General features: G+C 38.9%; 2 protein-coding genes across 5 annotated transcripts in view; one reads left to right on the top strand and one right to left on the bottom strand.

Moving 5' to 3' along the window:
• The window catches only part of STS (steroid sulfatase), a 101340-nt gene extending 95347 nt beyond the window's left edge, over positions 1 to 5993 (bottom strand). For all 3 annotated transcript variants that reach the window (XM_081946022.1, XM_081946020.1, XM_081946021.1), the window contains exon 1: positions 5595 to 5993. Coding sequence is in view for 1 of the 3 variants with exons in the window: in XM_081946021.1 (XP_081802147.1) it covers positions 5595 to 5608 (14 nt within the window). In the remaining 2 variants the exon portion in view is untranslated. The remainder of the gene's footprint in view (positions 1 to 5594) is intronic.
• Positions 5371 to 23296, top strand: part of PUDP (pseudouridine 5'-phosphatase) — a 66149-nt gene continuing 48223 nt past the window's right edge. Inside the window, exons 1-2 of one of the 2 annotated variants that reach the window (XM_081946024.1) lie at positions 5371 to 5625; positions 16152 to 16370. In XM_081946024.1, the coding sequence (XP_081802150.1) occupies positions 5547 to 5625; positions 16152 to 16370 (298 nt within the window). In that variant the 5' untranslated portion in view covers positions 5371 to 5546. The remainder of the gene's footprint in view (positions 5626 to 16151; positions 16371 to 23296) is intronic. The other variant, XM_081946023.1, reaches the window with a different exon arrangement.

Here is a 23296-nt window from a genome sequence, read left to right as displayed (position 1 = left end):
TGGCTTTGTCCAATAATTTTAAAACAAAGATTAAATATAGCTATATAATTATTTAAATTGTAGCTAAGTACATATTTCATTCAAATTTTTTTAATTTGTATCTGTCTCTTCCTTTTTGTCACTCATTTTCTGTTGATCTGTTTTATTATATCCATTAACAGACAACCTCAATACAGTATATTTACTTTCCTTTCATTAGTTTCTTTCAGCAGGCTTCTGTTCAAGGAAGATTATTTTTAAAAAATTCCAAGTCAAACAAGCCACCCAGTAAGATATGAATGCTTACTTCCTGTTTTGAACATTAGTTAGGTCAAATTACAAATCTAACAATATTATGTAATATATTTATTTAAGGAGCTTATTTTAGAACTTCAAGTTTGCTGCAGAGGAAATGTTAGCCACTTCGCAGAAAAGCAATCTCTAAATAAAAATTACACATTTCTTGAAGGTATTCTTTTTGAGTTTTCAATGGTTTAAACGTTGAAAAAGAAATCAGAACTTCACAGCAGGAAAAAACTATTCTTAGTAATCCCACTGGTTTTTCCTCTAGATTTCAACAGCTATCATACTCTCAGTATGATTTTGGTTTACAATAATGTACTTAAATATGAAATTAAATAGTATTGCACTGTTAGCATATTTAAAAAATTGGGATAGGCCTGACAAATACCCCTTTTATTATACAAGTTGTCATAAGGTAAGGAGTATAGAAATAATACTTCCTAACCAATGGTTTTTGAATGCAGAGCTAAGTTTTTTTTACAGAGGGCAGAGAATTCAAAGAAAGGGAAATGGTATCACAAGACAATTCAGAAAAATCATTTCTCAAATGCTATAAGGATAATGGCTGGAATCAGAAAGTATTATGAGGGTATTTTAGCCAAAGCTAGCAATCTACCTACTTTTAAGCAATATGTTACATTAAAATATTTGGCAGTTAAGTGAAAAGATTTACATTTGAACATAAGTTGAAATAAAACATATACTTAAATAGTGTAGCTCTGTACATTAATATTCACTTCAGGTTATTCTTGATAAGCAAGTAGAAAACTAAAACCTTAATAATAAAACCATGTAGTAAAACCAAAATAATGGTGGTAAAATAAGAGGCTGCACTTGGAGCTGGTCTTAACTTCTGAGTTGGAAAGTCACTTCATGATGGAGCACATTTCTATAATTCTTTTCTCGTGGTCACCATGAGTTGGTTAGTTGGTTGCTACAGCTAGAAGGAAACAGAAAAAATAGTTTCCCCTAAAATGCATTATGTATCTCACAGATTATCAGCAGTTGCTTTATTTATCTATAAAAGATCATCCTGAGCTGAGCACAAAATGTAATGGCAGTCCTTATGGAGTGATCTGGCCACAGATACTCATAATTTTAAACATTCCATGGTTGATCTGTTGTACATGGGACTGGCTTGAAATGGCAAATATAGTTGTGCAATTACTGACAAACCAGCACAATATTGATATGTGGGAGATGCAGTGGCTGCCAGTTGGTTCGCAAATGCAAATAAAGTGCTCGCTATTACATGTAAAACTCTACTGCCACAGGCATATCCCGCCCATCTCCTTTGTTATGACTGAGAGGGCATATAAAAACTTTGAAAACCTTTTTCTTTCTGATGTTCTTGTTCTATATTTTGTTTGGTCTTTAATATGCAGAAACAAGAATAACAAGTAACAATACAGTGGACACCTTAAGCATTGAGTTAAACAGAAACCTTTATTGCATAACAAATATGATGTAAGTTGCATTTATTTATGCGAAATTTAAACAATTCTATACTTATCAATATTTATATTTTAGATATGAAAGGTAACGCTCATGATTTTTTCTTCATCTCTGAAGATTTACTTGTTTTATACATAAATATGTACAACACAGTAAGATATAGAATAAGAGAGGGGGAGGGAGGGAGAGAGGGGGGGAGGAAGGACAAGCAGAGACTATTCTCCTTAAAAAATGCAGGGGATGTTTATACTCAGTAACTCAGCAAGATGGTGGTAACAGTTCCAACATTCTGGAACAACTTCCATTCTATCTAAGATTAGGATGTTCCATTTCCTGATAACATTTCAGAAAGGAGTGTATTTTTCCAATAGGTGTTTAAGATAGTCCTCCCTTCCATTCTCTTTCTCTCTCCCTCCCTCCTCTCTCTTTCTATATCTTACTGTGTTGTACATATTTATGTATAAAACAAATAGTACACTATGTTATTTGAGTACTATGAAATTTATACAATATTATCATGGATTATTAACACTTTAATCTTTAACTTAAATCTTCAGAGATGAAGAAAAAATCATGAATATTACCTTTACCATTACTATTATTAACATTGTTACATGGTATTTGGTATTTTCACATTTTCTTTTTTGTTCTGAAATGTTAATTGCCTAGAATTTTGTTGGTAGGTGGGATGCAAATTCATATACGCCATAGGCAGGCCATTTTACATGCATGCATTCACAAAATAGTTAATTAACAAAATAAGTAATAATTTTATGCCACTATAGTAGTTTTAAGAAAGGTTAATTAGTTCTGATAATTTCCTAAATTTACATCTTTCTTGCCCTAAGGGAAATGGCTTTGACTGAAGGAAAAATAAAGAAAACTCTTGCTTCCATTGAAATTATACATATACAAACACATACATGCCCTTGACAACCGTTATAAATTTGCATGTTCTTCTCATAAAGTTTCATTAGATCTAGTAGAGACTAACTGATGGAATAGTCTTTCATATTATATTTTATCTTATTTTGGGACAATAAAATCAAAAGCTGATTTCAAATCCATTCTACCACAAACAATTTATATATTTATTTCCAGTCCAAGGAACTAAGAACTGTCACTTTTGAAATGTTTTCCATACCCCCATTTTTTTGTGGGCTCAGTTTCTCATCTGACCATTGCCTAGTCTGAGAGTCTTCATTCTGTCTCCCAAAGACACCCCCCAAACAGATAGTTGGATAGATGGTACCCAACACTTCAAAGAGTGGTAATAGAAACAAGACGGTCAGAGCTTTATGGGTGCACCATATATTATAGAATAGAATAAACTTTATTGATTTAATCATTTGACCATATCCAAATATAACTCTAATATAAATATACAAGTACATATGGGTACAAAGAAAACAATAGGGCAGGGATGGCAAACCTTTTAGAGACTAAGTGCCCAAGCTGCAACCCAAAACCCACTTATTTATTGCAAAGTGCCAACACGGCAATTTAACCTGAATAATCAGGTTATAGTACCTAAAATAATTATAAACAAGGCAGAGTTCAGCTAATTGTTCTAAGAAAAACATGATAAATGCACTTTTATGCCCCTTTGCTTTTTTCCTGCTTTTGAAATATTACATTTAGCAACAATAAAAAAAGAAAAATTTCCCTCCCTCTCTTCCCCCCTTTCCCTCCCTTTCTTTCTCTCCCTCTCTTCTTCTGCCTCCCTCTGTTTCTCTCTCTCTCTTTCCCTCTCTCTTTTTTCCTCCCTCCCTTTCTCACCCCTCTCTACCCCCCCGGGGGGGAGGAAGCCCTGAATTGGTGCTGGGTGGTGGGAAATCTGATGTTTGGGGACTATAAGCCAAGGAGCAGTGCGCTGAAAACCAGTGGGGAGGCAGGGCATCCCAACACCAGCAGCTCTGCAGGAAAAACAACTGACATCCGGGAAGTGAGAATGAGCTGAGATGACACAGTGGCATTGTGGCTCCGTGTTGTAATGGGATCCATGAGGGAAACCCATCTCCCCCATTGTGAAGTGTGCTACATTTCACTGTGCTGCGCAAGGCGCTACAAGAGCAATAGGCAGGCCGGGCAGAATGCTGTTTTGCTCTTTTTTTTTAGTCCCACAAACTTTTGTTTCCCTGCAAACGACAGCGAGAAACGCAACACAAAGAAGAAATGTGATGGAACTGGGCTGTGGAGATAGGGCAAATGCCCACAGAGAGGGCTCTTAGTGCCACCTCTGCAGGGGTGGGTTCCTGCCAGTTCTAACCTCTTCTATAGAAGAGGTTCCACAAATCTACAGTGCCGTTAAGAACCAGTTCCAGCTCTCTCCCCCACCCGTCCGCACATCATCAAGATGAAGAGCGAGAGGAGGAATTCTGGCAGTTGAAGTCCACAAGTCTTAAAGCTGTCAAGTTTGAACACCCCTGTTTTTTTTTTTTCTAAAAAAAAGGGTTAGGGGTGCAAGGGTCTTGCAACTTGACAGCTTTAAGACTTGCGTGCTTCAAATGCCAAGAGTTCCTGAGCCAACATGATTGGAGGAGGAATTCTTGGAGATGAAGTCCACAAGTCTTAAAGCTGTCAAGTTTGAACACCCCTGGTTTTTTTTTTCTAAAAAAAGGGTTAGGGGTGCAAGGGTCTTGTAACTTGACAGCTTTAAGACTTGCGTGCTTCAAATGCCAGAGTTTCTGAGCCAACATTTTGGTTGCTAAGCAAGAGCGTTGTTAAGTGAGTTTCACCACATTTTACATGTTGGCCATGCCCACCCAGTCACATGGCTGGCAAGCCACTCCCACCCAATCACATGGCTGGAAAGCCACTCCCACAAAGCAGGCCACACCTACAGAAGAGTTTCTAAAAATTTTTGAAACCCACCACTGGACCTCTGGCACATGTGCCATAGGTTCGCCACCACTGCAATAGAGCATATTTACCCCCACAGTTAACCCCAATCTGATCTAAATATTCCATCTTTGAAATGGTCTTTGAAATAAAAAGTGCAGTCTTACTAGTGATATCCAGCTTTGTTCCTGGAAAAAAAGAAGATAAGTTTCTCCCGTCGCCCCAGTATTTTTTATTTTTTAAATTCCTCCCTTTTAGAATGAACTTTTCAAATTTAAACTGCCATTGCTTGTAAGTTAATACCATAAAGCCCTTAGGATCAAAGCGATGAGTTCTCCGGGATTCCGATGCTTATATAGGAGGACAACACGGAGTTTTAATGCTACTTCTTTTGTTTCCCACCTCGGGCTAAATCCTATCCGAATGTCTTTTTCTGTCCACAGTGGGTGTAGGTTACATTCCTGCTTTTGGGAGTGAAACGCCTGTTTGGATTTCCAACGAAAATGTTTTCTTAGAAGTCTTTTGGTAAAGAGAGATCCAACAAGGCAGCTTTATTCAATACCTGCGGCTTTTTTTTTTTTTTTAGATGTAGTGCAATACCTGCAGATCATTCATGCTTTTTATCTGTTGAATAACGCACCGCTGCCTTCCTCACAGGACTCTCCAGGACTGATATGTCTCAGCAACCACCCACCCATGCCTCAAGAGCTGAAAGGGAAGAAAAGCGGTGCGCATGTGCGGCGGAAACTACTACTTTTTCCGCGACCTCGCTTCCCATCCTCATGTGCCCTTCGCTGCGCTCCCCTCCCCCCAAAGAACGTTAATCTGCCAAAGTCCGGAGAAAGTCCAGATGACAGCTACTCCTCCTCGTCCCCGAAGCCACGCCCCTCTTTTCGCCGTAGCGCGCATGGGCAGAAAGGGCGTCCTGCCTAAGCTCTGCTCTTGGCAGAGATCGCGCTTGCAACGCAATGGCTACGTCCTTGTGTCACCCGCCGTCGGCGCAGCCTGTTACTCACCTGATCTTTGACATGGACGGTCTGCTTCTGGGTGCGTAATTTACGCCCGCTGTTTTGCGTCCGCCATCTGGGCAGTCCGGTTGATGGCGAGAGAAGGCCGCGGATTAGGTCTGCCCTCTTGTTGCAGGACGGGAGCCGAGTGCCGCTATTGCCTCGCAGTTGTGTGCCGGGGCAAGGTGTGCTAAAGGCGGCGGTGTAACCTGTGGTTTCTCCCGCCTCCTTGCTAGTAACTGAGATTCTGAAAACTGCCAACTGCGAGCCTGCACACGCAAATACGAATTTCCTTCTGCTGTAGAAGGAAAGCACAAAGCCAGCAGGCAGGCTATGATTGCTTTGTTTGCAGATCCTCGCTCCAAATTGGAAATTTGCTGGTTACACAACGTGGCATGACATAACAGTCCTCCTTTCTTACCATCACGTGGACGCTTTAGATGGTCTTTTAACTGCCTTATTGTTTAATAAAAAAGACTGTAACTACAGTTAACTTTGCCAAGGATTGTACTGAATTTTAATTACAATGTTGATTCCTTTAATTCGGTGTTTCTCAATGTCAGCAACTTTTAAGTTTTACAGACTTCAACTCCCAGGATAGCTGATTGAGGAATTCTGGGAGTTGAAGTCCACCCATGTTAAAATTGCTGAGGTTGACAAACATGGTTTTAGCTGAAGTGGAAAGATTTCTGAATAGGATCTACTGACATTATTTTGTCTTTTTTTTTTAAAGCCAGATCTTAATCTGTTTATTCAAAAACAAGTCCCACAGAAAATAATTATTCTTAAGTAAAGGACAAAGATGATGTCATAAATAAATACCAGGAGTGGCAAGATGCCTCTTAATATTATCTAGAAACTTTATAAATGAGACATTATTTCAGCCCGTGATAAAAATAATCCTATTTTGAAGTCTGCATAGAAAGAACTGGAGAAATAACTGGGCCTCCTGCTCTTCATTACATTAAAGTTGCACTTTAGTGAATGACCTTTCATAGGAAGTTTTTGAAAAAATAAACTTCCCAGTGGTAATGAGAAAAGATAAAATGTTGCAACTTGAGAAAATAAAGTGCCAAACTAAAAATATTGTGCAGCACTGAACTGAAATTGGGTATCACATGGAAAGTATAAGTATATATTGGTGACAAATATTAAAATGATACATATTAAAGTACAAATTTGAATGGCATTTAGTATAGTCAGAGGGCTCTGATTTGATCATGTTAATATAAAGATCTTTTTATCTATAATTCTGTCTTTTTTCTGTCATCTGTCTATTTACAGGTCGACTTAGATCACAATTGAGCCCAAAATTTACATTGCTAAGTGAGGCATATGTTAAATGAATTTTACCACATATTACAACCTTTCTTGCCACAGTTGTTAAGTGAATCACTGCAGTTGTTAAGTTAGTAACACAGTTGTTAGGTGAATCTGTCTTCCCCATTGACTTTGCTTGTCAGACAATTGCAAAAAGCAACCACATGATCCTGGAACACTGCAGCTGTCATAAATATGAACTAGTTGCCAAGTATCTGGATTTTGATCAATTAACTAGGGGATTACTGCAATGGTTGTGTGTGAAAAGTGGTTATAGGTCACTTTTTTTCAGTGCCATTGTAATTTCAAATGGTCACTAAATGAATCTATATTTATCGGAACTGTTAAGTGCAGTAAATAGAGTTTGAGATCTTAGTTAAATAAGGCACTGGTCTACATTAATGGGCCTTCATTCTTCAAATCAAATACTTTATTACAGACCAGCTTCTTGTGATTAGATATGGATATTAGTTATACAGTAATATTTTTACACTGTTGTAGTTACTGTAAAAATAATTTACAAACATTTATAGTTTTCAGACATGCCTTAAAATACCAGTGTTACCAGTGTCTGATGCTGCTTGTGTACATTTAAAACATTGCATCTAAAATTAGTCTGTCTTAAATTTTGGTATGTACTTCGGTATCTGAAATTGTGTTCAAATTAGTGTGCAGAATATGCCCTTTATGGAGCCCATATACATTGCCACAGTAATGTTCTTTTACACTCTTTTTGATAACATAAGATCTGAACAATTTATTAAATTTACTAATTACCTTCCACTTTTGCTGTATACAGCAGCTGCCATGATTTCTTGCTTACCTATATTTATGAAAATGCATTGTGAGCAGCAAACAGGTAGACTTCATGTAATTGGTAGGCTGCTTCATGGTAATTATATAATCTATTTAGAAAATGATCAATTTGTAAAAACTGCTATAGTTCTGCAATTATTTATCTATATTGTTATAGTTGTTTATATTTTATTCCACTATGGATTTTTAACTGTTATGGTGCTGTATAGCTTGTAAGGTGGTGAGAGTCAGTAGATAATGTTGGAAATAAATTTAGTAAATAAACAAATGATAATATTCTCTCCTTTCCAAAATGTTTCTACATTCAATAATATTTCTATCCACGTATGTGGATATATCATTGAAAAGTGTTGACAAAATCATTATTCTCCTCATTCAAGATTTTGTAAAATATAATTAAAGAATGAATTGTTGCTAATTTTTCACTTGTATACTTACAATGTTTATAGGAAAAGCTATGATACAGCTTTTTAAATTACACATCATTACAATTTTTTCAGCTTTAAGGGAGTCAAATTCTTAAATGATGTACAATACATTATTTATTGATTTCTTAAATGTATGTAACTTCAAAAAATCATTGGGAGTGTGTTTCATAAAAAGTGGTTAACTATCAAGTGAAGTTATAAGGCTTTTCAACCGGGTAAAATGAAGTTGCTGTTGATATAACATTTACAATGAAATGGCTAGTGTGTGTGTGTGTGTGTGTGTATGTGTGTGTGTGTGTGTGTGTGTGTGTGTGTGTGTGTGTGTGTGTATGTATGTATGTATGTATATATATATATATATATATATATATATATATATATATATATATATATATATATATATATATATATATATATATATATATATATATATATATATGTCACCGTGAAAGACCGAAATTGGTGAATGTCGACATTCACCGGTGAATGTTGGTGAATGTCGACATTCACCGGTGAATGTCGACACATACCAATTTCGGTCTTTCACGGTGACATATATAACGAGTCAGCGTAACGCTTTACTTTTGCTTTTCAATTCGCGGTCCTGGAAACTACTCGTTCTAAACGCGCAGGATCGCAGGTTTTTAAAAAAAAGAAGTCCGCGAATAGAAGACGCTTAAAAGGAAGCGAGGAGCCGAGGTATTAGGGTAAGGGTATTAGGGTAAGGGTGTCGAGAGGATAAGGACATACACCAAGCGACTATGTGAATGTCGACATTCACCAGATTTCGGACTTTTATTCACCGGTGAATGTCGACATTCACCAGATTTCGGACTTTCATAGTAACTATATATATGTATGTATGTATGTATGTATGTATGTATGTATGTATGTATGTATGTATGTATATATATATATATATATATATATATATATATATATATATATATATATATATATATATACATATACATATATACATGGTTTTGTTGTATTCGGGTCTTTTCCCCGTGTAAAGTTGAGATTGTCTTTGCAACGTTTCGGCAGGATCGCACCTGCCATCTTCAAGCGTAGGCTCAAAATGTGGGCTTAAAATGGGAACGGAGCTGCCGTCTTTCTCCGTTCCCATTTTAAGCCCACATTTTGAGCCTACGCTTGAAGATGGCAGGTGCGATCCTGCCGAAACGTTGCAAAGACAATCTCAACTTTACACGGGAAAAGACCCGAATACAACAAAACCAGCATACCTACACCCGTGAAAATCTACGAAAACATATATATATATATATATATATATATATATATATATATATATGTATATGTATATGTATATGTATATGTATATGTATATGTATATGTATATGTATATGTATATGTATATGTATATGTATATGTATATGTATGTATAAATTCTAGACGTTTCTAAAAGAATGATGATTTTTCCCCTTGCTTACATATTTTTAAAAGCATTTTTTAAATTTTGCCTTTGTTATTTTTACAAATAAGTTGGTGACTATACCTAATATTTCTTCTTTCTACTATTTCCCCTATATCAGCCCTGTAAGGTAGATGGGCTGAGAGTGACTGGCCCAAAAGTCACCCAGCCAGCTTTCATGATTAAGCCAGGACTAGAATTCAGTTTCCCAGCTTCAAGCATGGTGACTTAACCACTAAACCAAACTGCCTTAGATGATCTTTTAGACAACGTTGTTGTCCGCTGTTCGAATCTCTGGTGGGCTCCTTTTAGGAGCACAGGGGGTCTTGGAGGGACCACCTGCTGCAGGGTGGCTTGCTGGAACCCCCCGGATTCGGTGGCAGCCGGCGGGGGTGTTTCCAGCCTCGCCCCAGGAGCCGGGGAGTGGAGGGGGGACATGGAACAGCATTTGGCTGTCTGCCCTTTCGCTGAATGGGCTCCGGGAGGAAGGAGTTAATTAAGGAGGAGCGGCTGGAATGTGGGTGCCGAGAGATCCGTCCTAATCTCCTTAATTATCGTTAACGGATAAGCAGCAGACTATTGTAAATTCATGTTCAATCTATTTGAAGCTGGAAGATTAGAGAGGGGGGGGGTTCTTTCTCTTTACCTCCTTCAGATAAAGCGGCATTTGAATTATCTCTCTCTATATCGGAATGGAGAGGGAATAAAGGCTGACTTGTCACCTGTATTAACTATGTGAGAAAGATTTATATCACAACTGCAAGTGGTGATTGCTGAGCTGTTTTCTTAAAGGAAAAAAAAACTTTATGGAAATCTTTGTTCTTCTCCCTGTGAAAGGAGGAGCCAAGATGGCTCCCCTCCGTCTTCATTTTTGTACTTACAAATGAAGTCTGCCTTTTGAAACTACCTTTGAAAAAAATATCTGGCATTGTATTATTACCCCCTCTGAAGAACCCCTGGACCTCTCCTGTTATGTGGTCTTCCTGGATTTTGATTATTGGATTTTCCCCTTTCTGGTGTGCCTCCGTGCCTTGGAACTGTGATGGAGAACTAACTTTTCACTTTTGGATTTGCCTGTCTCCTTGGATTGGCACAGCTACGCACTCCACTGACGCCATTTCTTTTGTAAAAGATTTATACCATCTCTGAACTCAGATAAATGGGCCCCCAAAAACCACCAACGGGCAAGTCATTCTCGGCTCCCACTTCTGCCACCTCCAGACCAAGTATACATCAGATGAAAATTACTTCATTGTTACAACAAGAAGGGACTGGAGAGAGCTCAAAAGACTTATCTGTTACCCAAATGTTTCAGGAAATTATGAGTGGTCAAAATGAGTTGAAAAAGGAGGTGACAGACCTCAAAGAAGGACTCAGAGGTGTACAACACCATATAAAAGAAAACGAACAAAGAATTAGTTTGTTGGAGGAGGGGGCGGCTGGGTTGGGGGAGGAGGTTAAGGCAGTCCGGAAGGGGAATTTAGAATTGGAAAATTTTATGGCAAAGATAGAACTCGAAAGAATGCCTTTTTTTCTCAGATTCCAGAATCTACCAGAGACAGAAAATGAAGATCTTAAGGATATTATGAGTACAATTTTAGCACAATATATTAAGAGAGACAAAGAACAGTTGTGGTGGGATATGGATCTGGTTTACAGGATTAATTCAGCATATGCTAGAACACATAATGTTCCAAGGGAGGTACATATTAAATTTCTTAGGAGGACCACGAGGGATGAGGTGCTAGGGGCCCAAAGGGGGGGGACCACTAAAATATAAAGACAAAGAAACTATCATTCTTAAGCAAATTCCGAAAAAATAAGAGAAAAAAGGAGGAAGTACTCCTCCTTATCAAAGAAATTATATAATAAAGGAGTTTGGTTTATATGGTTATTGCCAGAGGGAATGTTGATTTTTTGGGAGGGAAACAGAATTAGAATTAATGCAGTGGGGGAGGCAGAAGCCTTTATTAAAAAACACAGTTCTCTCCTGGAGGACGAAAACATGGGAGGTAGTGAAAAAGGTAGTAACGTACAAGATATGAAGGAGGGAGGGGCTGTGGCTCCATCTGGGGACAGGGGGGAGGGAGCAATATCGAAAAGGCTCAGGTCACAAAAATAAATGCATTTGAAATATTATTGTAATTGTTGATATACTAGAAAGTGACAAGATGATTGAACACATGGTTGATATAATGTAGAATAAGATTCTGTTTTTGCTTACTTTTTATACGTTGTCTTTAACATTGTAAAAATTGTGAGATTTGGAGGGATTTCTACCACTAGCACGGGAGCTGCCAAAATTTTCTATGTATCTTTTTACCTTTCCCCATAAATGTTTAAAAACCAATAAAATTCTTTAAAAAAAAAAAGAACGAGTGTAACTCATTGTGATTGCACTTTTGCTATTCTCAAAACTGATACCTGATATGTGTTTACAGCTATAGTAACACTAAACCTGTCAAGTGGACAAAAAAACCAGTGTTGGTATTAGATGATATTGTGTGAACTCTCTTTTTTATGCCTAAGGCAGTAATAGATTAAAAATACAAATCTGCTGACTCATAACTTCTTGAAATCCTTATTATTTTGTTGTACTTTTTAGCATGCTGTGAGTTACACAATAAGTACATGTGAGGGCAATATGTGAGATGTTTATCAAGTGGACTGAGAGCAGAATCTGCTTTTATAGGTTAGATTTTTAAATTATAGTAGGGCTTTTTCTAGATGGATGTGCAATGGTAGGCTATTCATTGGGGAAACTGCTCTGTAGTCATACTTTACAGAGTGGAGATTACTTTTAATACAATTTACAGAATATATTGTTGTATAGTGATACAGGTAAAAGAATTGAAACGATAATGCACTTTTTCAGTCATAAAACAATTTTCAAGTAATGTGAAAAAGCGTAGTAAAATTTGGAGCACGTTTGCTATAACGATTGAAATATTGTACTGATCTAGAAACCAGGACACTTGTGAGCTCTAGTCTTCCATTAAGCATGGAAGCTGGCTGGGTGATTTTGAGCCAGTTACTCTCTCCAGTCCAACCAATTCATAGGGTCGTTGTAGAAACTTGAGGGTTGGAAGATAATGTAAGCTGCTGTAAGCTGTAACAGATATAGTAATGAAAAATTATAATACATAACCATAGATATGCTGTAGAAAGCTAAGGAATTTGGTAAGTAATTCATTCAAAATATATTGGACTATGATTCCGTTTACTCATAACTGTGCTGGCTAGAGATGATCAGAATTGTTTTACAAGGTCTTTGGGAGACATCAAAGTAGGGAGTTTAGGTTAAATGCATAAATACTCATAGCTAAATGTAGCCTTTACTTTTAAATGATCTTCCTAGCTCCATTTCACAATATTTACATTATTTTGTGCTATATAAGCACCAGAATATTCTAGCATTTCTGCCCTTTTATGTATGCATGCATTGTATCTGACTTTTATACAATAAATTCTATATATGATGTATTTACTTGAATATTCCTTGCTGTTCAAAATAATGTTTGGTATGAAATTTGTTGTAGAAAATCACCCATGCATATTTCTGTCTATTTAGGCTCTTGCAGGATTAGAGATTGGACAGCCATTTGTCTGAAATGGTATAGGGCCGTGATGGCGAACCTATGGCATGTGTGGCCAAAGTGGCACACAAAGCCATGTCGCCTGGCATGTGCAGCCTTGCCTGTTTGTCTTCTAGGTCTCTGGTGCGCATGTACAGGTGATGATCAGCTGTCCTTTGCGCAGACAGCAGTGGCGAAAACTGGTGTACACATGTGCACTGGCCAGCTGATTGTTAGGAGAGTATGCGAGCCAGAACGTGGAAGTTTGGCTTTTCAGGAACGCGATACCTTTGGGCACGCAGCAATTCCAAAAACCAGCCTGCGCATGTTCGCTAGCCAGCTGATCATTGGGTATGCATACCTGCTTGAACCCAGAAGTTCGGCTTTCCTGGAGCACAGGCCCGACGAGCGTGTACGATGTTTCCACGTGACCTTTTCAGCACTCAGTGCCCAAAAGGTTTTCCATCACTGGTATAGGGTCTCCTGATTGTGCAGGCAATTGGATTAAAACAATAGATCTACTTTGGGACTACTTACATCTTTGATTCAAAGTTGTAATGGCTGCAGTCACGTGATCTAACTTTGGGCACTCAGCAACACAACCACATTTACAAACCATTTGCAGCATCCTGCAGCCACCACATTTTACGATGCCTTTGCTGAAAACTGTCATTTATTTCCAGTTTTTAGCAAAATGGCACGCATGGTGAATGTTGATTCACTTAGCTGCAGCATTCTCTTGATGATTGCCACACAAAAAGTCATAAAATCATACAACCATCACAAGTTATGAGCGTGATGGGTAGCTTTCATTACAGTCATAAGTCAAGAAAATATTTTAAAGTAACAAATTCAAGAAAAGGGTTGATCCTTAGGCCTAATCTTTAAGGAAAACTTAATTTGCTCTTGAATTCCTTCATTATAATTTTAGTATTATAATATTAATATAGTTAGATGCAAATCTAGTGATGCTAATGGCTTTTGAACAACTTCTAATGTTTTATTCAAAAGTTGAAAAAACAAATTATTTTGTCTTAAAATATTAAAAGTCTTAAAATATTACATTGTATGTAACACCATACTTTTAAAAATGGTCTTATAAGGTAGATATACGGATCTGTAATCTAAGACTGTTGCTTAGATGATGGAGCCAATCTAATTAGAGCTATGAAAAGGATTTACATGTTTTTCTCTTGTTGAAAAAGACAAAAATATTTGGTCACTGCTCAGTTTATAGGCTTTTCGGTTTTGTCTTCCCTTTAGATCTTTGTTTGGTAATGATATTTTCTCCCTAACCTTAAATGCCCTCTTCTCTGAAAACCCTGTTCTGATATCAATTTTATTATGATAAATATTACTTTAACTTGTTACATATTTCTTATTTAATATGTGCAACTACCTGTATTTTCTTAGAAAATATTCCACTATAAACAAATGTTGAGTTATCCCCACTATGCTCTTAAGAATTTAATTATTAGTGTCTTTGTTGTTTGTACTTAAATAAATGAGCAGTAGTCAAGGGCTCGTATCCTGCAGGAACAGTCTATAAAACAGGAATCAGGCCACAGACTCCTTTAATAAATACAATAGGGTATATTTATTTCTACATGGTAAATTGGGATTTATAGATTAGAATATGAAAAGAAAAGTTATTCATATGGAAAACATAACTAGATGGACAATGTACTTTAAGTTTTAGACTTAAAACAATGTATTAGAATGTTTCAAGTTAGCAAAGTCAGGATTTGACTTGTGACTGCATTGCTTAATGATGGTGTTTAAAGTCCTAATTAATGTTATTAAGTGAGGACTACCCATAATCCACTTCTTCTGACTGGTCATTTAGTATTGAGGATTTTGTCTTATACTATTTGAGAAGATAGAATATTGTTTACTGTATTTTTCGGAGTATAAAATGCATCAAGGTTTTGAAGAGGCAAATTAAAAAAAAGTAGGTAGGTAGATAGAGGGATAGGCAGGGAGAGAAAGAGAGAGAAATACAGTAGGTAGGTAGGGAGAGAGAGAGTAGTTAGGTAGATAGATAGATAAAGGGATGGAGAGAGAGAAAAAAAAGAGAGAGAGTGTGTATAGGTAGGTAAATAGGTGATAGAGAGAAATAGAAAGAGAGAGAGAAATACAGTAAGGAGAGAGAGAGAGAGTAAGTAGGTAGGTAGGTAGATAAAGGGATAGAGACAGAAATAAAGAGAGAGAGAGAGAGAAATACAGTAGGTAGGTAGGGAGAAAGAGATAGTGTAGGTAGGTAGGTAGAGGGATAGAGAGAGAAAGATAGATAGATGATAGATAGATAGATAGATAGATAGATAGATAGATAGATAGATAGATAGATAGATATACGGTAGGTAGGGAGAGAGAGTGTGTGTTTGTAGGTAGGTAGGTAGGTAAAGGGATAGAGAGAGAAAAATAGAGAGAGAGAGAAATACATTAGATAGGTAGGTGTTTCTGCTGGCACAGCACTTTTGCACTCTGCAAACCTCCCCAAAACGGCTCATTTTTCATGAAAATGGGCCCGTTTTTTTTGCCAAAAAAAGGGCATGAGTAGCCTTGGGGGGGGGTTGCAGAGTGCTCCGGGGGAGGGGAATGAGCAAAAAATGGCCCGTTTATCACAAAAACGTTTTTGGCATAGCCTTATGGAGGCTTATAGAGTGCTGCTGGGGGCTGGGGGGAGGGCAAAAAACAGCCTGTTTTTTGCTCATTTCTGCCCCCCCCAGCCCCCCCCCCCAGGAGCTCTCTGAAAGCCTCCATAAGGGTATGCATGGCCATTTTGGTGAAGGGGACGGGGCTTCGGAAGGCAAAAAATGATGTATTTGGTGTATAAGACACACCCAGATTTTCAGCCTCTTTTTTGAGGAAAAAAGTTGTATCTTATACTCCGAAAAATATGGTAGATACAATTTCAACTCTTTTGGTTTGTCGATGAAGCTAACTAGTGGTTGAAGACATCATTTTAATTCTGCTTTTCTTTGTTCCGCAGATACTGAACATCTTTATACTATTGTGTTCCAAAAAATCTGCAGTCGCTTTGGGAAAACCTACACCTGGGATGTGAAATCCTTAGCAATGGGTAAAAAAGCATTGGAAGGAGCAGAAATCATTCGTGACGCACTGGACCTGCCAATCACCAAAGAAGAGCTGTTACATGAAAGTAAAATCATGCAAGAAAAATTGTTTCCTACAGCTACATTGATGCCAGGTATTTTATCTTTTCAATTGTGTGTGCCTATCAGATTCCATCTTTACACTTTCAGTCCTAATGGATGGCATACTTTTTTTCTTGTGCCGGATTAACTTAGCATTGCTTTGGAACTTAAGAAAGACTGAGATGTATTCCAATAATATCTTTAGATAATAGAAATTAAGTGATAATAGAAAAATAAGCTGTTTTGCTTATACTCTATGCCAGTGATAGCAAACCTTTTTTGGTTCCCATGCAGTGGTGGGTTTAAAATATTTTTAGAACTTATTTGTGTGTCCTGTTTTGTGGGAGTGGCTTGGTGATCATGTGGCCAGGTGGAAGTAGCTTGGCAGTCATGTGACTGAGTGGGAGTGGCTTGGAAGCTATGTGACTGGGTGGGAGTAGCTTGGCAGTCATGTGACTGGGTGGGAGTGGCCAAGTCGATATCACTGAATTCTTTGCCCCAAAGAATGACTTACAAAAAGAAGATATAAAAAAGGAAATTTATTATTTTGTGCACTTACTACTAAAATAAGAATAAAATAAGTACACAAAGCAATAAAACAGCTACTTACAGAGGAAATATGGCTGTCCTTGCTGGTCTTCAACATTACTGACCACCTTACACACACACTTCTAGCCCCTCTGCCTCTTTCCTATTCCTGGATTCACTGAGACGTTTTTAAGACTAACAACCTGTGCACACGCACACACTTCCAGCCCCTCTGCCTCTTCCCTCTTCCTGGATTCAGACGTTTTTAAAAGAGTGAAAGAGAGTGTGCGTGTGCAGAGACTGTGTGTTTTAAAAATATCTTGTGTGTGAACAGGCTGTGAGTTTTAAAAAGTCTGAACGAATCCAGGAAGAGGGAAGAGGCAGAGAGGCTGGAAAAGTGTGTGTTCCTATAGTATCTTCCAGGCCCTCTGCCTCTTCCCTCTTCCTGGATTCACTCAAGACGTTTTTAAAAGAGTGGAAGAGTGTGTGCGTGTGCACAGGCTGTGAGTTTTCAAAATGTCTGAGTGAATCCAGAAAGAGGGAAGAGGCAGAGGGGCTGGAAGTGTGTGTTCCTATAGTATCTTCCAGCCCCTCTCACTCTTCCCTCTTCCTGGATTCACTCAGACGTTTTTTAAAACCCACAGCCTGTGGACACGCACACACTTTTCTAGCAGTTCCTCTGCCTCTTCCCTCTTCCCCAACATCCTCCTCCCTCACCCCAGTCACTCAACAGTTCTTTCTTCTTCTGGTTCTTCTGAGAACTTTTAGGCAATATGATGAGGATGGGCGCGGTGAGTGAAAGAGCAAACAAGGGGAGGGAGCCGTACTGGTCCGTACCAGTTGAAACCCACCCCTGCTCCCATGCCAAAAGTGGGGGGAGCGCAAGGGGCTCGTGCGCAGGTGTGCCATACCCATAATGCTATGCACGTGACCCCCATGAGCATGCGCATGCACACACACACACTGTGCATGTGCGTGTGACCCCCCTTTTGGCCCGCAATAGCCCCGTTTTTTTACCCTCCCCAGGCTCCAGAGGCTTTCTAGGAGCCTAGGGAGGGCGAAAACAGCCTCCCCTGCCCTCCTGAGACTCTTTGCTGTGTCTCCCGGACTGCACTGGGGCGACTGAACAGCCTGCTCTTGGAAATGGTGGCTGTGGCCAATGGGCTTGGCCCTGGTTTCTCGCTCTGCCTGCCCGGGAGAACAGAGCCCAGGGAAGAATATAATGGTTGTTTTGGAGGGAATGGACCCAGAACCTTTTACTTACATCCTCAGCAGCTGCGCCCATCACTTCCCACTGCCTTCGGAGGCAACAGAGGAAACCTCTCCTCTTGGTGGGATGGCCATGCTGGCCCGTGCCGGGCCCCAATCCTCACTACCACTCCGCCCAGCGCACAAACATTTGTCACTATTGCGAACTGCTGATGCCCTGGGAGACCCATTTCCCGCCTCCATGTTCCTGACCTGGGTTATGGGGCAACCCCGGGGCATTATCCTCTGCCTCCTACAATGTTGTTGCCAACCGCCGCCTTTGCTGGGAGTGCTGCCTATGTCCATGCCGCCACCGCCTCAGGTCCCAGTAGTCCCTCTGCCTGTTCCGTCAGATGCACCAGCTACTTGCACTGCTCCAGACTGCTGCACTGATGTGGATCCATGGTCTGGAGTGCCTTGCTGGCTCAGTTGCCCCAGAAGAGTCGTCTGGCCCCCACGCAGCCCCAGAAGAGCAGCAGCAACAGCTGCAACCATAGGGGAAGGGCAGGAGTGATTGGGCAGCCACCACAGCTGCTCTTACACCAGCGAGCCAGGCCCTCGGCAGCATCTTTATGCAAGTAGCTCACCTCTCCGTCAGCAGCTCCTCCTCCAGCATCCTGGCTGGAAGTGGCAGCGCAACAGCTGATGCTACCAGGGTCAAAGGGGTGGTGAAGGCGAGAATGGGCGACCGCTTGGGTGAGGAGGGAGGGAAGCCCTTGCCCATCCTTGCCGGCGCTGCCCCTCACCCCCGGCCGTTGTCACAGTACTGCTTCTAGGTGGTGTGGGAGTGGCTGCAAGGGCTGGCCGGTCCTCCTGCCCTTCCCTTGTGGCTGCCGCTGCTGCTACTTTTCTGGGGCACCCAAGCCAGCCAGGCACTTTGGACCGCAGATGAGCCACGGGCTGGAGGGCTGGGGCCATGCAAGCAGCCTGCTTGAGTGGGGAGGGAGGGAAGACTCGACCACAGCTCTGCTCCACTAAGAAGCGATGTCCGGGAGTCCCTCTTCATGTCTTTTGGCACACACAGCCATTGCTCTTCCTGTTGCTGGTTTTTGCGTGTGCATGTATGCCAGGAACCAGATCACCACATGGACCTGGAAACAAAAAGATCATTTTCCTATAAATGGACTAAATTCACCTATAAAAAGAAGACAAACAATTTCTAAGCTCCAGAAACAAAACATGGACATCACATGTGTACAGAAAGTTCATATTAAAAAAGGAAATTGTAGTATTTTGGAATCTCCAAAGTTAGGGAAATTACATCTGGCCGCTGGCTGATACAAAGAAAAGAGGAATTGCAGTATATATAAAGGACTGGCTAAAACCTAAACAGGTATACGCAGATGAAAAGAGAAGAACATGGTGAATTGAAGTATCAGTAAAACAAAAAAGAGTACTAATTGCAATCATATATGCACCAAACATGAACCAGAAAGAATACTACAGTAAACTACATAAGCGGATTGCAGAACTGGAACTTGACAACATATGTCTAGTAGGGGACTTCAATGCGGTGGTAGACCCAAAGAAAGACTATAAAACGGATAATAAAAAATTATGCAAGGAGAACTCTACCAAATGCATTATTTGAAATGGCCCAAGAACTAAATCTAAAAGATGTTTGGAGAGAAATCAATCCACAGAAGAGTCAATACACATTCTTTTCAAACCCCCATAATTCATGATCCAGGATTGACATGGTGTGGATGGATCTAGAAATGGAGAAGGATGTAGAGGAGGTAGAAATAACACCGAACATGTGGGCGGACAATAACCCATTAACAATCAAATGGAAAGGAGAGACAAAAAGGAAAAAGAGATGGAGTATGAATCAGAGGGTTGTAAAAGAAAAGAACTATGTGCAGTATGTGGAAAAAGAATTAGCATTTTTCCTAAAAGAAAACTGGAATGATCAGCCAACCATTCAAAACCTATGGGATACAACCAAAGCCTATGTGCAAGGCAATACGATAGCATATACAATAAGAAGAAACAAAGATAAAAAGAAATGATATACAGAGCTCCAGGAGAAACTGGGGAAATTGGAATATAAAATCCAGAAAGAACCTCAAAACCAAGAAGCTAAAGAAGAAAAAGAACTAATTAAACATAGATTAAACTTAATTACACAAGAAGTGGCCCAGAAAATTAGATAAGTAGGCAAAATTATTTTGAAAATGCCAATAAATGGAGAGATGGCTAGCCTATAAACTAAAGAAAGAGAAAGAAAAGAAATTAATACAGCAACTATAGGATGAAGAAGGGGTGATACTGAAGGGATGATCCAAAAGGAAGGAAAAAATGTATAGCAGTAAAATACTTTCAAGCATTGTATTGCTGAGAGGAAATAGAAGAGGAGGATATTAAAAGATACCTTCAGAGGAGGACTCTTCCAACCCTACCGGAAACAATAAAAGAAATATTAAAAGAGAGAATAACGAGGCTAGAATTAAAAAGGGCAATCCAAAAACAAAACAAAAAATAACAAAACCCCAGGCCCAGACGGAATTCCAGCAGAATTTTATAAAGAATTGCAAAAATCATTAGAGAACATATTATTAGAAATGTATAATTAAGTACTAGAATGAGCTTAAATACCAAAATCCTGGATGGAGACACTAATAACACTAATTCCCAAAGACAACACTGAAAAACAAAAGATCCAAAATTATAGGCCAATCTCGCTGCTAAATGCTGATTATAAAATATTTATGACAATAATGGCAGAAGGAATTAAAAATATATTAAACGGAATCATATACCCAGACCAAAATGGATTTTTACCCAACAGACACATAAAAAACAATATACGAACGGTAATGGACATATTAGAATACTATGAGATACACTCAGGAAAACAAGCAGCATTGATATTTATTGATGCACAGAAAGCATTCGATAACCTGAATTGGGATTTTCTTATAAATCAATTAGCAGTAATGAACTTCGGAGAGAAATTTAGCCGGATGATCAAAGCAATATATTCGAGTCAGAGGGCAAAAATAATACTAAACGGGGAAGCAACATAAGATTTCAGCATAACCAAAGGGGTAAAACAGGGATGCCCTCTATCCCCCCTGTTATTTATCCTCTCAATAGAGACATTGACGTTACAAATTAGACAAAACAAGGACATAAAGAGATTGAAAATTAGAACACAGGAATACGAAGTGCAGGCCTTTGCAGACGATCTAGCATTTATCATAGAGGAACCCCTAGAAACTGGACTAAAACTATTACAAGACATAAACCAATTCAGTAAAGTGGCAGGGCTTAAAATAAATAGAAAACTAAAATATTAACTAAGAACTTAACCAAAAGACAAAATGATGAACTGGAATAGAAACTGGGAATTTCAAGGGCCAAGAAAATTAAATATTTGGAAATATGGTTATCGGCAAAATGTATTACAATAAAAGAAGATAACTACAACAAATTGCTACGACAGATACAAAAAGATTTGGATAATTGGACTAAACTACAGATATCACTAATTGGCAGAATCTCAACAATTAAAATGAATGTACTACCCAAACTACTTCATCTTTTTCAAACAATATCGATTACATTAGATAATTTTTTTTCCGAACAACTAAATAAAATGGTATCCAAATTTATCTGGTCAGGGGAAAAACTACGTATTAAATATAAACTTCTACGAGATAGTAGAAACAAAGGGGGCTTTGGCCTCCCAGATTGGGAGCTTTACTATCAGGCAACAGCCCTAATATGGCTAAAGGACTGGATTCAACTAAAAAATAAAAGAATCCTTATGCTAGAAGGCCACAATCTCCAACTAGGCTGGCACGGCTTCCTCTGGGAGGGAAAGAATAAATCTCATTCCTACTTCCAGAGACATATAGTAAGGGATGCCCTGTTTAGGGTTTGGGAAAAAATAATAATTTTCACTACCTGAAAATCCCAATGTGGTTATCAACGATGGAGACAATGACATATCCAAAGACAGTTCCTCATGTTGTGGTGACCCCCAACCATAAAATTATTTTCATTGCCACTTTGTAACTGTAATTTTGCTACTGTTATGACTCGTAATGTAAATATCTGATATGCAGGATGTATTTTCATTATTACAAATGGAACATAATTAAAGCACAGTGATTAATCTGCCAATCTTGGTTTGGAGATCAGCCAGGCTTTCCAGGATTAAACAACCTCCCTGCCTGCCTCCATCAGCAGTTTGTGGTTTACTGTACATGAGTTTCACTTTATTAAGTTTCCTTTTTTTACATTCCGTTCCCCCCACACACCCACCATTTCCTTCCTTCCTTCCTTCCTTCCTTCCTTCCTTCCTTCCTTCCTTCCTTCCTTCCTTCCTTCCTTCCTTTCTTTCCTTCTTTCCTCCCTCCCTCCCTTTTCTTTCTTTCTTTCTTTTCATTCCTCCCTCCCTTTTCTTCTTTCTTTCTTTCTTTTTCTTTTTCTTTTTCTTTCTTTCCTTCCATTCCTCCCTCCCTTTTCTTTCTTTCTTTCTTTCCATTCCTTCCTCCTTCTCTCTTCTTTCTCTTTCTTCTTTCTTTCCTTCCATTCCTCCCTCCCTTTTCTTCTTTCTTTCTTTCTTTCTCTTTCTTTCCTTCCATTCCTCCCTCCTTTTCTTTCTTTTTTCTTTCTTTTTCTTTCTTTCCTTCCATTCCTCCCTCCCTCTTCTTTCTCTTTCTTTCTTTTCCTTTCTTTCCTTCCATTCCTCCCTCCCTTCCTTTTCTTTCTTTCTCTCCCTTCCTTCCTTCCTTCCTTTCTTCTTTCTTTCTTTCTTAAGAATCGTTACAACCAGGTGTGGGAATGCATGGCAGTTAATTCGAGCAATCTATTTAACACAGATTAAGAAGTTGCCCTTGGCAGGAAGAATCAAACAGGTTTTAAATGAACGAATACACCCAGACCAAAACGGATTCCTACCTCACAGACACATCAGAAATAATACGAGAATCATCCTAGACATAATAGAGTATTATGAGGCGCACCCAGAAAAACAAATAGTACTGGTTTTCCTTGATGCACAAAAAGCATTTGACAATGTAGTTTGGAAATTTATGATAACAGTATTGGATGAGATGAAATTCGGTGAAAAATTTATAAAAATGATAGAAGGATTTTATAATAACCAGACAGCCAAAGTTCTGATGAATGGAGAATTAACAGAGAAGATTGAAATAAAAAAGGGAGTCAGACAGGGATGCCCCCTCTCTCC

This window comes from Natrix helvetica, assembly GCF_964273705.1.
Source record: "Natrix helvetica genome assembly, chromosome: 3".
Classification (NCBI taxonomy): Eukaryota; Metazoa; Chordata; class Lepidosauria; order Squamata; family Natricidae; genus Natrix; species Natrix helvetica.
This window is presented reverse-complemented; position numbering and strand designations above follow the sequence as displayed.